The 17,020-nt window shown below is 49.8% G+C and overlaps 1 protein-coding gene and 1 long non-coding RNA gene across 15 annotated transcripts in view; one reads left to right on the top strand and one right to left on the bottom strand.

Annotated features, from left to right (window-relative positions):
- Nucleotides 1-7,253, bottom strand: part of LOC117089454 (transmembrane protein 119) — a 46,003-nt gene extending 38,750 nt beyond the window's left edge. For 4 of the 11 annotated variants that reach the window (XM_033220736.1, XM_033220740.1, XM_033220743.1 and 1 more), the window contains exon 1: nt 7,039-7,253. Coding sequence is in view for 6 of the 11 variants with exons in the window: in XM_033220741.1 (XP_033076632.1) it covers nt 5,204-5,246 (43 nt within the window). In the remaining 5 variants the exon portion in view is untranslated. Of the gene's footprint in view, nt 1-5,203; nt 5,820-7,038 lie in introns of those variants that run through there. The other 7 variants (XM_033220741.1, XM_033220745.1, XM_033220739.1 and 4 more) reach the window with 7 other exon arrangements.
- A 50-nt stretch (nt 7,254-7,303) lies between these two features.
- On the top strand, nt 7,304-15,777 carry LOC117089455. 4 transcript variants are annotated; one of them, XR_004439607.1, is made up of 5 exons: nt 7,304-7,508; nt 7,630-7,928; nt 8,199-8,470; nt 9,371-9,431; nt 13,795-15,777. It is a non-coding gene; the product is annotated as an uncharacterized LOC117089455 (long non-coding RNA). The 4 variants fall into 4 exon arrangements; XR_004439605.1 differs by lacking the exon at nt 8,199-8,470 and having other exon boundaries at nt 15,362-15,777; XR_004439606.1 differs by lacking the exon at nt 8,199-8,470 and having other exon boundaries at nt 14,045-15,777.
- Nucleotides 15,778-17,020: the final 1,243 nt, after the last annotated feature.

Below are 17,020 nucleotides of genomic sequence, written 5' to 3'. Positions count from 1 at the left end.
AAAAATTAGCCGGGCATGGTGGTGCTCCCTGTAATTCCAGCTATTTGGGAGGCCGAGGCAGGAGAATTGCTTGAACCTGGGAGGCAGAGGTTGCAGTGAGCCAAGATCACACCACTGCACTCCAGTCTGGGAGACAAGAGCAAAACTCTGTCTAAAAAATAAAAATAAAAACAATTTCTTAAACCAAACTTTACGATATTTGCACGAGAGACATCTGGCCCTCACAATTATCCCCATTTTACCAAGGATGACACTGAGGTTAAGAGAAGTGAAGTGACTTGCCCAAAGACACACAGCTGGTGAGAAGTCAAGATCAGATTGAAACCCAGTGACGTTCGGGAAGGCATGAAGCCGTCAGCAGAGACCTGACCTAGTTGAGGAGACAAAAGGCTGGGCTTGTGGACTTGGGTGGAAGAGGGAGGGCAGAGTAAGAAAAAGGAGGAGCTTGAAGGCTATGTCCCCCAGAAAGGCCCGCCACATGTTTACCAGGTGCCATGCAGGGCACAGGGTTGAAAACATAGACTGTAGGGTCAAAAAGGATGTTCAAGTCCTAGCTCTGTCCCTTACAAGCTGTATGACCTTGATGCAGATGCTTGCCTCTCTGAGCTTCAGTTTTCCCACCTGTCAAATGGGGATAAGAAACAGTGTCCATCTCATAGGGCTGTTGAGAGAGTGCAACAAGGGGCTGGATTCAAAAGTTCCAGGCTGGTGGGCGTGGTGGCTCATGCCTGTAATCCCAGGACTTTGGGAAGCCAGGGCGGGCAGATCACTTGAGCCCATGAGTTTAAGACCAGCCTGGGCAACATAGTGAGATTCTCATCTCGACACAAATAGAACAATTAGGCCAGGCATAGTGGCTCATGCCTGTAATTCCAGGACTTTGGGAGGCCAAGGCGGGTGGATCACCTGAGCTCAGGAGTTCCAGATCAGCCTGGGCAACATGGTGAAACCCCGTCTCTACGAAATACAAAAAAATTAGCCAGGAGTGGTGGTGTGCCCCTGTAGTCCCAGCTACTGGGGAGGCTGAGATGGGAGAATTGCTAGAGCCTGGGGAGTTGGAGGCTGCAGTGAGCTGTGATCATGCCACTGCACTCCAGCCTGGGTGACAAAGCAAGACCCTCTCTCAAAAATAAATTTTAAAAATTTTAAATAGAAAAATTAACCAGGCAGGGCCGGGCGCGGTGGCTCAAGCCTGTAATCCCAGCACTTTGGGAGGCCGAGACGGGCGGATCACGAGGTCAGAAGATCGAGACTATCCTGGCTAACACGGTGAAACCCCGTCTCTACTAAAAATACAAAAAACTAGCCGGGCGAGGTGGTGGGCGCCTGTAGTCCCAGCTACTCCGGAGGCTGAGGCAGGAGAATGGCGTAAACCCGGGAGGCGGAGCTTGCAGTGAGCTGAGATCCAGCCACCGCACTCCAGCCCGGGCGACAGAGCAAGACTCCGTCTCAAAAAAAAAAAAAAAGAAAAGAAAAATTAACCAGGCATGATGATGCACGCCTATAGTCTTCGCTACCGGGGAAACCAATGCGGGAGGATCACTTAAGCCTGGGAGGTTGAGACTGCAATGAGCCAAGATTGTACCACTGCCCTCCAGCCTGGGCAACAGAGTGAAACCCTGTCTCAAAACAAAACAAGAAAACAAAAGTTCCGGGCTTACGGTAGGTGCTTAATAAATGTGACACACACACACACACACACACACACACACACACACGCGCGCGCGCACACTTTTGCCTCCCAATTTGCCTTCAGAGCAGCAGAGTTTCTTTGGGGTAGAGTTCCTATCTGGGGGAAGAATCTACAGCCCAACCTTGGCCGCACGTTCCTGGGGGCAGGGACTTTAGGAAGAAGCCACTAGCCTGGAGACATATTTCATGCTTATGAGCACACTCACAGCCACCAACCCCCACTTGGGCAGTTCTCTGTTTCTGGAAGGCAAAGCGCTCAGCCACTTCCTGGAAGCACAGAAGGTGGGGGCAAGGTTGCAAGGCCTGGTCCCCCTGGTTCCTGGGTTGGGGGAGGCATCTCGGTGAATCAGGGCTGGACTTGCAGCAGCCTGGAGGCTGGGAGAATAACACGGAAACACGGAGGGCGCTGGGGCCCAGTTCTTCAGGTAGGTTGTCACTGTCGCCGACCCCTCCCCTACACCCATCCTCCTGCACCCAGAGACAGCTGGTGTGGAGGAGAGGCTGGGGCCTGAGTGCCGCGTTTGCCCCCACTTAGCGACTGTGTAAACTCGGGCAGGTTGCTTCACCCTCTCTAAGCCTCAGTTTCCTCATTGTAAAACAGGCGGTATTGCTAAAAAAAAAAAATCATCATGAGAATTGAATGTGTGTGGAAGGCCCCAGACGCTGGCTTCCAGCGTGGGGTACTTTATCTGGGGACTCTCTTCGGGGCTGCAGGCAGAGGAGCAGAGGAAAGGGAGGTCTCAGACTCAGGGGTATGGAGATGGCGGGCTCTCCACCTCCCCCGTGGGCATTTGGGCTTCGAGAAAGCAGAGACTTCCTTACCTGTTGTGATAAGACCTGGTGCACTGGGAAAGCCCAGATCTCCTTTCCTGGGCCTGTCTAAAGCAACCACCTTATCCGAAAGGTTCCTGGTGTCACTGCTGAAAGTCCCTCATCCCCAGAAACCCCTCACTCCCAGGCAAACTGGGTGTGGGGGAGTGTTGGTCACCCCAGCCTGGTCCCTGCCATCCCATGGGCTTTAAGACACAGCAGCCTGGAGGCAAGCCACAGCTGAGCAGGCATCAGCCCGTCCAACAGAAAGAAAATCTGAGGCTCAGCCAGGCACGGTGCCTCGAGCTTGTACTCCTAGCACTTTGGAAGGCCAAGGTAGGAGGATGACTTGAAGCCAGGGGTTCAAGACCAGCCTGGGCAACATAGTGAGATCCCATCTCTACAAAAAAATTAAAAATTAGCCAGGTGTGCTGGTGCATGCCTGTCATCCCAGCTACTTGGGAGGCTGAGGCCAGAGGATGGCTTGAGGCCAGGTCAAGGCTGCAGTGAGCTATGATCGCACCACTGCACTCCAGCCTGGGTGACAGAGTAAGACCCTGTCTCTAAGAAAAAATAAAACCATATTTTTTTAATGAAAGAAAAGGAAACCTGAGGCTCCAAGAGATCTTGTCTCAGCTGAGGCCACACAGGTAGAACGGGGAGGAGCGGAGTTTCCTCACTGTGTATGGCAGGCAGCATAACGCCTCCCTCATATTTGCTACAGTAAATGTATTATACAACAACAAAAAGGACAGATGCAGAAGCCCCTCCATGGAGGGATGACTTCATCCTCTCACTGGCTGCTGACCTCAGTCCTCCTCACCCTGTGTTCGCTGGCTCTAATGGTGCCATCACACCGATCAGCAAGCAAGGCCCAGAGCGGCGGGATCACTCCCTGGCCCCACCTTCCACCTCTCCTCTCCCCGGAAGGCAAAAAAACAGTCCCACAGTAGAGGGGCCAGGGCAGGGCTCCGACAGAGGGGTCTCCAGTGGCCACATTCTATTTGTCTCAACACCTGCCTAACGGAGTAGGTCAGAGACTGCTCGTTTTGCCTCTTTGGCCCTAAAACCAGGCTGCTTCTGGCCCAGGCCCCATCTAGACCCCATGTGGGCCACATCTAGGCTGTGTGGAGGAGCAGGCTGCAGGGAGCCCAGACTCCAGCTCCAGAGACCCCCGCCGTGTGGCCGCCCTGAGCGGCTCAGGAAAGATCCTCCGGGGGCTCCACGTTGCTGGGAACCTTGAACTGAGAATCCTGAAACTGGGAGTCAGAGCGGGCAGGATCTTGGAATGTTAAAACTCAAAAGACTGAGCATCTCAGGGTTTGGATCAAGTAGTCACCAAGAGAAGGAAAGCCCCCAGATAACTGAGGCACAGGCAGCAGGTCTGAGTCTGGATAGACAGGACAGGCCTTGCCCTGCCCTGACCTGGAGTCACATCAAACCAGGTCAATCCCAGCTCTGTCCCTTAGAAGCTGTGTGACCTTGGGCAACTCACCTCACCTCTCTGAGCTGTGGGTTCCTTAGCTGGAATACAAGGATAATGGTAGCCCCCGCTTTTTATGGGGGTTGTGGGTTGAAGAGGGCCAGGGAAATGCTGAGTCCTCCCAGAAGCCTTTCCAGATTGCCCCAGGCGTGATTAGTCACCTCCCGCGTTTAAATCATTTCTGCTGTTCATTTACTTTCTAAAAATGTATTCACATTGACTCCTAAACTTCCAGAAGACAGGAACCACAGCTGTCTTGCTGATCAGGCCACAGGCCCAGGATTTAGCTGATGGGCAGGCACACACCTCTCGAAATGCTTGTCACAGTGGCTGGCAGCCACTGTGGCTGTCTGCTCTGCTGTCCCCACCAGACCAGAAGTTTTTGGAGGGCAGGAGCTCTCCTGGCATCCCCAGGGGCCTCACTAAATGCCTCTGCAGAAGAGGACATGTGACTGAGGCAGGGGGACATGCATAGCACTGCACAGCACATGCTGTCTTCAGACTTTTCACACATTAGACAGCTGACACTTTCCAACCTCTTTCCATCATCTACCCCAACTCACATCAGGGAGCCACTGTAGACGTGTTTTCCCTACTTATCATCCCCCTCATGACATGTTTATTTATTTATTTACTTTTAGAGATAGGGTCTGGCTCAGTCGCCCAGGCTGGAGTACAGTGGTGCAATCACAGCTCACTGCAGCCTTGAACTCCTGGACTCAAGCGATCCTCCAAGTAGCTAGGACTACAGGTGCGTGCCACCAGACCCGGCTACTTTTAAATTTTTTGTAGAGATGGGTTTTCACCGTGTTGCCCAGGTTGGTGTCAAACTCCTGGGCTCAAGAAATCCACCTGCTTCAGCCTCCCAAAGTGCTGGGATTTACAGGCATGAGCCACCGTAACCAGCCCTCCTCAAAAAACGTTAATAGCACAGATATGCTGTATATCTGTTTAATGTTTGGTGGCTTACAAACCACAGTGTTAGTAGAAATTTGGTTGTTACACCCCACTCCCCCCACCTCCAGCCCGCCAAGAACCAAGTTACACCTGTTGGAACCCAAATTTGCTGGCCTGACACAGAGGCAGTAAGGTACTTGGCATAAATGAATTCAATGAGACCTACATGTGGTTAGTTGAACAACCGTCTTTAAACAGTTTTCTAAAGACCCCTGTGCAGACAGACAGATTAACACACACAGACCCCCAACACACACACACCAGCCATCTTATCTCCTTCTAGACCACTGACCCCCACTGCCATCTTCCTGTTCAAGTTCAGCAAAGGAGATCGAGACGCAGGCCTAGGGTCACCAGGAACTCCACGAGCATCCTGCAGCCAGAAGCCACGCCGCCAGAGGCAGCTGCTTCTCCCCTGCGAGCCTCAGTTTTCTCATCTGGAAAAGGGGCACCTTCCACCCTCCAAGGTTCTCGGATGATTGATTCTGCAGCTCCTCTGAATGCCCCGCTCTGGGTCCAGCCCGGCAGCCCAGCCCTTCCGCTGAGGTTTAACTCCCCTGGCTGCTGGCCAAGCCTCTTGAGGGAGGCATCAACCGCCCAGGGCGCCGCCTGCCCAGGCAACCCCAGAGGAAGAGACTCTGGGGTCGTCCAAGGGCCTTGGAGCCACCTTCTGAAGCTCCGGCCCACTGAAGGGCCTGGCTCTGGGCGCCTCAAAGTCAGAGATGGAAAAAAAAGGAAAACAGAAGAAAGAGGAAAGAGGAAGAGAATTCCAGGCAACAGAAGCCCAGATACAGACACTATGGTGTGTGTGTGAATGTGTGTACAGCAGGGCGCAACCAGCCCCCACCTTTTCCTTTTAGTGTCCTGAAAGTATCTCAAATACAAACTAATAAGACTATTCTAATTTTTTTTCCTTTTTTTTTGAGACGGGGTCTCCCTCTGCCACCCAGGTTGGAGTACAGTGGCACAATCTCAGCTCACTGCAACCTCCCCCTCCCAGGTCCAAGTGATCCTCCCACCTCAGCCTCCCAAGTAGCTGAGACCACAGGCATACACCACTATGCCTAGCTAAATTTTTGTATTTTTGGTAGAGATGAGGTTTCACCATGTTGCCCAACTTGGTCTCAAACTCCTGAGCTCAGACGATCCACCTGCCTCGGTCTCCCAAAGTGCTGGGATTACAGGTGTGAGCCACTGCACCCAGCCAAGTATTCTAAGTATTATTATTATTATTGTTTTCCCTTTTGCTAACAATAGTATCCTAATTCTAATATTTTAATAGTTTGCCACAGGCAAGTGTCATTTTCTCAGTCTTATAAAAAGTGGGAAGAAAATCACTTTTTTATGCATCCATAAAATATGTGGCTTCAATACCAATCCTGCACTCCCTCTACTTTCTGGAATCTTCCAGACCTAATCTCAGCTCCGCCCCTAAACAAATCCCTTCACCTCTCCCGGCCTCAGTCTCCCATCCAGGAAAGGAGAGGGTAAGATCATTTCTAGGGAAACACTTATGGTTTCTCTGATTTTCAAATTCAGAATGCCCCCAAGCCAGAAACCGCAGGCAAACTGGTCAGGGAGGGAAGTAAGTTAACGGGAGGCTGGGGCTGGTGGGTCACGCCTGTAATCTCAGTGCTTTGGGAGGCCAAGGCAAGAGGCTTGAGGCCAAGAGTTTGAGACCCTATCTCTAGGAAAGGTAAAAATATTAGCTGCATGTGGCGACGTGTGCCTGCAGTCCCAGCTACTCAGGAGGTTGAGGTGGGAAGATCACTTGTGCCCAGGAGTTTAAGGCTGCAGTGAGCCATGATTGTGCCACTGCACTCCAGCCTGGGTGACAGAGTAAGAACTTGTCTCAAAACTAGAAGAAGGAAAAAAAATGTTGGCTGGAGCACAATTCAGAAGAGACACCAGAATAAGGCCACAGACTACAGGAAGGCTTTAGTCTTGAGTCAGAGGGGCCTCAGTTTGCCCTCCCCAGGGGCTGCAGCTCAAGAAGGGCCTGGCAGTCCTCCCAGGCCTGCCAGCAGCTATAAGGCAGGCCCCTGGCCCATGGGGACCTCCAGCCACTCCCTGTGGTTTTGCAAGCCAGCACTTACCACTGTGCTCAGCGGAGCATGGGACAGCTGCCTCGTGGGCCCAGAAGAAGGGGCTTCTCTCCTTTAGTGACGAGGTCCCAGCCCACGCTGCTAGGCACTGCTGTGGCACCCCCTGCGGCAGTCCCAGACCCAAGCAACCCCCAATGGCCGTGTGTGGAAGGAGGAAGCGAGAATGTGGTTACTTAGGCAGGGCCATGTGACAGCCCACACCCCCTTGTTTGTGACAGCTTTGGTGACACTGTTGATAAAGACAGGGTGGGTAGTAAGGCACCTCCTTGGTCTGACATTGCTCTTGGTTTCCCATAACTGTCAAAACACTAAGAACCAAGTAGAAACTTTCTGGGGAGAAGTTCTTCGGCTGGGGATGGGGCCCAAACTGAGAAGGGCCACAGCATCACTTCAGCAGCAATGGACAGTCGGGGCCACAGGGGCCCCCGAAGGACAGGAGTGACCAGACAGAAAGGAGGATGGTCTCGCTTCTTGCCCAAGATTGGCGGGCGGTAGAGAGGGGGTGGAAGGTGGTCGGGGAGTAAAAAACACAAAATATGAATCTTCAAAGGGTTTGCAAATATGGTGTATTTCTTCTTGCAGGACTCAAACCACTCTCTCTAGATGCACAGCACAGGCCCTTTTAGCTGCAACCAAGAGCCTCTCTAGGGAGCTGGACTACAGACTCCACAAGGGCCAGGCCTGCTTATCTTATTTCTTCATCCTAAATTTATTCATTTGACCAACTCTGGCACTCCAGACTGCATGCCCTGAGGTCCAAAGGCCGGCAATTCTGGGCTGTGACCCTCCGGTAGCCCTTCATCTGCTGGGGAGGCTGGCGAGTAAACAAGTCAATGGAACATTATGCCACAATGACACAGCGCAGTGAGTGCCATCCTGCGGTAAGCAAGGGAGGGGCCTCTCCTTCCATCCTGGGTGGGGGAGGGAGGTTAACAGGAGGAGCTTCTAAGAAGTGGCACTTGCGATGACAAGCCAGGTGGGCAGCCGAGGCACAGAGCACAGCAGAGGCAAAGGCTGGGAGGCCTGAGAATACCCAGACACTTCCGGAAGGGAGGAAATAGGGGGTCTCCCAGGGTCTGCCCTGCAGCTTTGCACCAGGCAGGGGCTCAGGACATGCACAGAAAGATACTCATATCTTGCCTTGCACACAGGTTATTTTAAAATGAAAACCAGAAATCCAGCAGGTGTTCGCCACGACACAGTCTCGGTCACCTTAGAAAGATGCAGCTGGAAAGAGCCAAAAGCTCACCCTGCCTGCACAGACAGGGAAACTGAAGCCACAGGAGGGGAAGTGAGACCCCTAGAACCCAGGCCCCTCACCCTTCCCCAGCAGGTTTGGAAATAGCCAGCCTTCAGGGACAGGGGACTGAGAAACTCTAAACAGACCCAAGTCTGCCTGGAGGTCACTCTCTGATTAAGGGAGGTGAGTGGTTGCAAGTTGTCTGTCACTTCCAGCCTGCCACGTGGTTTTCTGTAGCTTGTGAGCTAAGAATGGTGGTTACATTTTTAAGTGGTTGGAAAATGTTTTGTGATGCATGAAAACTGTGTGAAACTCAAGGTTCCGTTTCCACAAAGTTTTCTTGGGACGCACCCACACTCATTGGTGTACACATATTGTCTCTGGCTGCTTTCACGTTGCAGCAGCAGAGTTGAATAGTTTCATCACCTGCAAAGCCTCACAACACAAACACTTAACATTTCCTGAGCCTGTGGTCAATGCCAGGCCCTGTGGTAGGTGCTCTGCATGTATCAGCTCATATAATCCTTGAAGCTGCCTTTAGAAACGAGGAGACTGAAGCTCAGAGGGAGAATGTGCCTTGCTCAAGGTCATACAGAGTAATGGCAGAGCCAGGACTCAAGTCCAGGCAGATGGAATAAAGCTCTTGATCTTAACCCCTAGCCTGGGATGGTGCAGGCTGAACGGTGAGCTCTGGTACGTCAGCAAGTACTATATGTAAGGAAAAATGAGTGGCTTAGTGGCAGGTAAGCTATTTCTTCTGTGTGTGTGACAGGGTCTTGCTCTGTGGCCCAATCTGGAGTGCAGGGGTGTGATCATAGCTCACTGCAGCCTCAAACTCCTGGTCTCAAGCAAGCCATCCTCCTGCCTCAGCCTCCCCAATAGCTGTTACGGGCGCACACCACCACACCCAGTTCACCTATTTCAAGGTGAGACTTGAGCAGCGAAATTTCCTTCTCAGAGGAGCAAATATTGCTAAGAGAAATTTGGTGTATGTCGTCTGTGTGAAGACCGTAAAACCACACATCACTGCACCTAACATCTGTGAGAGTCAAAGATTCAAAGTGAACACATTTCTGCTTCTAGGAATGAAGCCCAGAAAAAAATACTCAAGATGTCTTCCAAGATTGAAGCAATGATATCTGAGGTAAGAGAAATATTGGGAAAAAACACAGACTCCCATACTACAGAAACCTGTCCCTCGATGGAATGTGATGCAGGCATGAAAGTCATATGTATATTCAAGGCTTATAAAGCACTCACGACCTGTTAGGCAGAAAAGAGAGGGTACAGAAGTATATAAACCGCATAATTCAAGTGTGCTTGGGTGCTGAGAGGACAGACTGAAAGAAATGCTCACAGTCCCTATCTCTGGGTGGCATAATTATGAATGGCCCTTTCCTTTCAAATATATTTTCTTTTCTGTATTTGTATATAGAAAAATGTATATAATGATGTCTATTTCACATTTTGGTTTTTTTTTTTTTTTGAGACAGTCTCGCTCTATCTCCCAGGCTGAGTGCAGTGGCGCGATCTCGGCTCACTGTAACCTCTGCCTCCTGGGTTCAAGTGATTCTCCTGCCTCAGCCTCCCTAGTAGCTGAGATTACAGGCACTCACTACCATGCCCCACTAATGTTTGTATTTTTAGTAGAGACAGGTTTTGCCATGTTGGCCAGGCTATTCTCAAGCTCCTGGCCTCAAGTGATCCACCCGCCTCTGCCTGCCAAAGTGCTGGGATTATAGGCATGAGCCACCATGCCTGGTCTACTAATTTGTCTGATTGTCACAACTGCCTCATGAGGTAGTTTGCTATTAGTATCCCCATTTTGTAGATTAAAAAAAAAAAAAAGTTCCAGAGAGCTTAAGTAACTCGCCTAAGGTCACGGAGCTGGTTAGTGGCTAAGCCAGAGTCTGAACCTACGGTGTACTATGAAAGAGCCTGCATTCAATCACAATAAATATTGGTTCAATATATAAATGATTCCAGCTCCTCCTTGCAGAACTTGCCTGCTGTGATTGGTCTAAGAGGACCCAATGCTCCCCACCTCCTCTCAATGTGAGCTATTTGGGGTGTAGAGCAGGAATTGCAATCAGCAAAGACAGTAGGTGTTAGCTTCCTCTCTACACTGGAACCCACTAGTGGGCTAGCCTGGGAAGCAAGGGCTGTTTATGGGTCTTCTGGGAAAAATGCGCTCCTGGTTGTAACTAACTGCCTGCTACTGTTGGAACAGCCCCATGTTAAAGCAAAAACATGGCTCACTGGGCTCCTACTTGAAGCTCTCTTACAAGTGGATCCTGAGCAACTAGAGATTTGGTATTCAAACAAACAACCTATAACCTCCTTTTACTTAAATGATCATCTGTGCACTAAATTCAGTCTTCCTTCCATTCGCTGATGGACGAAAACGCCTGCAACCTCATGGTGGCCCCCAGTCCCAAGAGGCACCACCACAGCCTGCACAGCTGCATGTATGCAGTGGCCTATTGAATTGCGTTTTGCTTCTTTGTTGTTTTGGGGTGGGAGACCGTTCCCACCAGTGACAAGCACAGCTGTAATAAAGCCTCACACTCTAGAGACAAAGAGGAAGTCTTGGGTGTCAAAAGCCAGCACAACTTAACTTCAGCCTGGTATTTACCAAGCTTAGGTTGGTCAACAGTACAATCATTAAAGAAAATGAAAAATTAAACATTTGTGGAATCCCGGAAATATGTGGCTAGGCAAGGACTGTAACTGACAGGCCAGGTATGGCCTGAGATTTTATAATCTATGTGTAACTTGCCAGGAACTGTTATCCCTCCCTGACAAGGTGCTGGCTTCCATCAGAACCTGTGTCCACTTCCCTAAAAATGGGGAAAAAAGGGGTGGCGTCGCTCATAGAATCCCACCTCCCTTCCCAGTGTCACGATCCCACTGAGGAAGCTGAGGCTCCCTGGTGGCGCAGGAGGGCACAGGCAGACTGGAGCCTAGCCAGACTGCAAAGCCCGTTCCTTCCTCCGAGGAAAGCAAGAGTCTTGCTGGTTGTGCCACTTGTTTCTCAGGGCAGTGGTCTTTTCAGTTTACTCACAATGGGACCTTTTGTTTGAATGAAAGCAACGGTCTCATGAAATAGAATAAGAACAGAGCTCCTTGCAAGGAAGGCCCAGAAAGGAGGGGAAGTCACGCCCAACTGCCTGCCCTCCCCCGCTCTCCTGCTGCGAGGCGGGCTCACGGGGCTACAGCTTGCAGATTTGAATCATCCAAAGGGGAAATGGTCCACTGTGGGCCTGGTCCAGCCAGGATTCAATTCCCTTTCTCAAATGGGAACAGAGCTCTGGCGAGCTTACTTTCGGCCCCAGATTTTGGTTGCCAGTCTGGGTGGCACTAGGAATCAGTTTCTGGGCTGGAGATTGCAGCATGAAGCCATTTCTTGAGTGGAAGAAAACAGAGGCTCCCCAGCTCACTGGGTCTGCTTGGGCTGGGGGTGGCCAGCGCTGCTTGTCCCAGGCCTGGAAGGCCAGAGGGCAAACAAATGTTAGAAATGTACTCCAGACTCTATGATTCTTCCCCAGAGGGTAGCGGCTGGAGGAATCCATGCCTCTGGCAGACATCCTCAATCACCTGGCCTCAAAGACCCCTGGGAAGGGGTCTTTAGGGGAGAGACCTTAGTGTTGTTTGAGAAGGCCAGGGGCCTGGCAATAGGAGTCCTGGGATATTTCCTGGAATTTAAGATCAGAAATAAAGCTGGACCTTAGGCATGGACTTGGGGAGCTACAGGGACCCAGAAGCCCTCTTCATCACTGTATACCTGCTCTTCCTGTGTGGTGCCTGGCTTCCCCAACTCCCAGGCCCCCATAAAGGAAAACCCAGATCTGATGCCACTGATGGTGGCTCCAAGGGGCTCACAGGTCACCTGGAGTTGACTGTGGTCCGGGACAGTCTTATTCGGTGAGAAAAGCACTGCTGGGCAGATAATGCAGTATGTACTCCCAACCCAGATAATGTCTATATTTTCAACTGTTCAGTCACTCAGTAAGGACTGATTAACACATCATGCCAGATTCCGGGGATCCTGGTGAAGGAAACCAGTGCCTGTCCTCATGCAGCTTATATTCAATTCAGGGAAGACAGTCAAAACTCCAATGAGATGATAGATCAGCTATCAGTGGTACTAGGGTGCTACGGGCACTATTTACGTATGGGGGTCAGATGAAATGCTAGGAAGGGCAGACACTGGAGGTGGGGAAAGGATGGGCACTCCTGAGAGAACAGCACATGCAAAGCTCAGAGGTAGGAGGCCTCCTGAACACAAGAGAACATCAGGAGAGGATGAGGGGCGGCAGGGCAGGCAACACAGGGCCTCCTAAGCTAGTGGTGAGGATTTAGTTTTTATTCTGAGTGGGATGGGAAACCACGGAGGGTTTGAAGCCTTAGATACAGGGGTCAACGAGCTTTTTCTTAAAGGGCTACACAGTAAATATTTTAGGCTTTGTGGCCATACAATCTCTGTTGCAGCTACTCAACTCTTCAAGCATAGAGCAAAAGCAGCCACAGACAAGGCATGGTGTGTTCCAATAAGTTTTACTGATGGACACTGAAATTTGAATTTCGTATCATTTTTTACTTGTCAGTAAATATTGTTTTCCCCCAACCATTTAAAAATATAAAAACCATTCTTAGCTTGTGGGCTACAAAGAAGCTTCCGGCAGGTTGGAGTTAGCCCATGGGACTTAGCATGCCTTCCTCCACCTTAATACCTGAAAAGGTGACTATGGCTGCAGCTCTGAGAACAGATTCAAATGGCTGGGGGAAGCTGGGTTAGGCAGCTGTGATTGTTAACCTTGTCAACTTGATTGGGCAATGGGGTGCCCAAATATCTGGTGACACATTGCCCTGGGTGTGTCTGTGAGGGTTTTCTGGATGAAATGAACATTTCAATCTGTGGGTTGAGTAGAGCAGGTTGCTCGCTCTGGTGTGGGTGGGCGGATCCATTCCGTTGAGGGCCTGAATAGAACAAAAAGGCTGAGTAAGAAGAAATTCCTCGCGGGTGTAGTGGCTCACGCCTGTAATTCCAGCACTTTGGGAGGCCAAGGTGGGCAGATCACCTGAGGTCAGGAGTTTAAGACCAGCCTGGCCAACATGGGGAAATCCTGTCTCTACTAAAAATACAAAAATTAGCCAGGCGTGTTGGTGCATGCCTATAGTCCCAGCTACTTCGGAGGCTGAGGCAGGAGAACTGCTTGAACCCAGGGGGCAGAGGCTGCAGTGAGTCAAGATCATGCCACTGCACTCCCGCCTGGGAGACAGAGTGAGACTCCATTTCAAAAAAAAAAAAAAAAGGAATTACTCCTGCCTGACTGCCTTCAAGCTGGGACCTCAGTTTTTAGTTGCTTTCTGATCTGAACTGAAAAACTCAGCTCTCCTGGGTCTCTCTGGTTTGTTGACTGCAGATCTTGGAGCTTAGCAGCCTCCATAATCACGTGAGTCAATTCCTTATAATACATCCCGATCTCTCCTCTTCCCTCATGCAGACAGACCCTATTGGTTCTCTTCTTCTGGAGAATGCTAATACAGAGGCTCTGTCCACACAGAAATGATGGGAGCACAGGCTAGGGGAGTCACCGTGGAGGTGTGAGAAGTAGCTGGGATATGGACGCACTGTGAAACAAGAGCCTGGGTGTGGGATACGAGAGAAGAGACGGGAGTCAAGGAGGCTCAGAGGTAGAAGAGCATGAACTTCCTCCTGTAGACAAAAGGGATTTTCACTTGTATCTCCTTCAGAGACTTTGACAGAAAACATCACTCTAGAAGCAAAACAGGGAACAGGTGGCTGGAGGCAGAGAAACCAGTTACAAGGCTGTTCAGACACTAGACTGGTATCTACGTGGGGAGGCACCTGGCGGGTGGCCAGATCCCCAGATGGAATCTCCACCTTGTGGCTTATGAGGCATTCTGGGCCACTGCCTCTTGAAGACACTGCTTAGGGTGATAAGAACTCATTTTGCATTTGGGGAGCTGTAGGTGGGGATGGTGATAAGTAGCCCAGCATTTTGTTCACAAAGAGGTATTATTCCAACTTCCACAACCCGAATAGCATCTCCGCACGGAAATGAAGCTGCAACAGCTCCCTGTCATGGAGGGGGCACTTCCTAGTTCCCAGACCTCATCACTAGAGCCCCCAAGCTTGGATGTTGTTGCTGAACTCCCTCAGGGCACTGAGCATCAGCCTGAGTACCTCTCCTGACTGGACCAGGGGTCACTTGCTCCACTACAGTTCTCTCCAGCCCCGTGACACTCTCACTGTAAATACAAATTCTCACCCAGTGAATGCCAAGATGAATCCAACCCTACCTAGTGGGGGAGAGGAGATTAGGAAATGGGCGATGAGAGGTACAAGGCTTCTGGGAAGGGAGCCCTGCTGCTGGGGGCCTGAGAGGCATCCAGTGGAGAGGAGCCTGGACAACCTTGGCAACCAGCCCCCTGACTGCGTTCCACAGCATTTCGGGGGCCCAGGCACCCTGTGTGTGACCCCTTTCTACTGTAACTAGGCCTGCTCCCTGCTCTTCCCCTCAAAGACACGGATGACGGCTCCTCTCTGGCAGCCCAAAGCTTTCTCTGCCCCCACAACTGCCTGCGGGCCTTTGTCTGAGCCACTTCTCCCCAGTTCTGTTCCAAACCCACCAGAAAGTCCTTCCCTAAAAGTCCACTTACTCTTTGAGATCAGTGTGAGGAAGCTACTCAAAGAACAAAACTAAGCACCCAGTGGTGAATGCCCAAGCTCAAGTGTACAGATTTTTTTCTGATAGCAGAAGAGACCTGTTTACTTGTCTTCCAAGTTGAGTCCTGAGGTGGAATAACTTCCTCCTCTGACTTCTGCCCTCAGGCTCCCGAGGCAATGGCCCCGACATTGCTTTCTAGCCCCTCACCATGAAGCCTGTCAGGAACCCGTGTGCCTCACCCTCTATCTGCCACTCACTAAACTCAGGATCCTAAAATCTGCCCTCTTACCCATTTTCATTCACATGAATTAAACTCCAACTACAATGAATCTGAAGGATCCCATCTGCCTCTCTAAACTCACCTTCCTCCACATTTCAGCCAATCCAACCAACTCAGCAGCCACCTTATCCTCAAGGATCTTGGATGTGCAGTAATTCCCATCTCCCACCCAGCCCTCCGGACACTCGCCACAGGGGAACTTTCACCCGGCACAACACAGACAGTGTCGCCTAGCGAACACAACCCCACCCCACGCCCCAAAGTCCGAAGTTGAGAATAAGCCGTTTGCTGGTGGACTCGGTTCCCGCAGGAGGGACAAGGATGGCTGCCATCTGCACATCAGCTGCCTGGGACTTAACATTTCACACGTCACGTTTCAAACAGAGGCAGCAGCTGCAGCTGAGATGAAGCATATCCAAGTATACTTAGTCCTTACTATATTGGAAGAAAACATTTCCCAGTTCCGATGACCTTCATTTTCTGCCGTATTAAAGTCTTACATAATTTAATTTTTATATAGCCAATCTGTCTTTTCCTTTGTGATGTATTGCATTGCTTTAGGGCTTACATTTTTTTTCTCTTGTCTGAAGTGTAGATTAAAAGGGACTTACTTTCTTCTAAATAGAAAAAGAAAAGGTTTTATTTTAACTGTGGACTCCCATTAAGAATGTATATTGGTGTCCTGCTGCCCCCACAGCTAACCAAATGTTGCTGCACCATTTCAAACATCTCCACTGATTTATGCTTATCTTAATAATTATTAACTTACCACTAATACATTAATTTTAATAATGCCTTTCTGGGAATAAATATATTTATAGGAAATGTATAAATTCAGAAAAATAGGATTAAATAGAAATTACACACAACTTCACTTCCCTATAGCAATAATAACATTTCTGGTACTTATTCTACAAATAAGTATACATTGTATATGCATATATCCTTTAAAAAGTTTGTCACAAACCATCTGTTCTGGGTGGTTTTACATATCTGTATTAGGAAACCTACACTTTTCACTAGAAGTTCTGGTCCTGAATGTTCTTATAAGGTCTAATGGACTTCACTTTCTTCCCCATCTTACTTTTAAATGGATAAGCCAACTAACATCATTTACTGTAGAGTGACTCCATGGGGTAGAGAGCTAATGAGAATTACTTTGTAAACACACTTTTTCTTTTTATGCTGACATCAGCAACACAGTTCACTGTAGGGCACTTGGAATACATAGAAAAAAGTTGGTAATGACATCCAGCACCCAGAAATAATATACTTTCATCCTTCAACCTAGGTAGGTATATATTTTAAACCCAAGTTGGAATTGACTCTATTTTACTATTTTTTAAAATGTTTCCTATTCAATACTCTCTCTTTTTTTTTTTTTTTTGGAGAAGGAGTCTTGCTCTGTCACCCAGGCTGGAGTGCAGTGGCACGATCTGGGCTCAGTGCAAGCTCCGCCTTCTGGGTTCACGCCATTCTCCTGCCTCAGCCTCCCAAGTAGCTGGGAGTATAGGTGCCCACCACCATGCCTGGCTAATTTTTTTTGTATTTTTAGTAGAGATAGGGTTTCACTGTGTTAGCCAGGATGGCCTCGATCTCCTGACCTCGTGATCCACCCGCCTCGGCCTCCCAAAGTGCTGGGATTATAGGCGTGAGCCACAGCATCTGGCCTCAATACTCTTTCTAAATGACTTTAAATAACGAAACAGTATTATAACATATGAATATGACAAGTAACTTACTGACCCCCTTCTGCAG

The sequence above is a fragment of the Trachypithecus francoisi genome, unplaced genomic scaffold (assembly GCF_009764315.1).
Source record: "Trachypithecus francoisi isolate TF-2019V2 unplaced genomic scaffold, Tfra_2.0 Lachesis_group11, whole genome shotgun sequence".
NCBI lineage: Eukaryota > Metazoa > Chordata > Mammalia > Primates > Cercopithecidae > Trachypithecus > Trachypithecus francoisi.
Note: the sequence above shows the minus strand (reverse complement) of the source record. Positions and strands in the feature narration are given on the sequence as shown.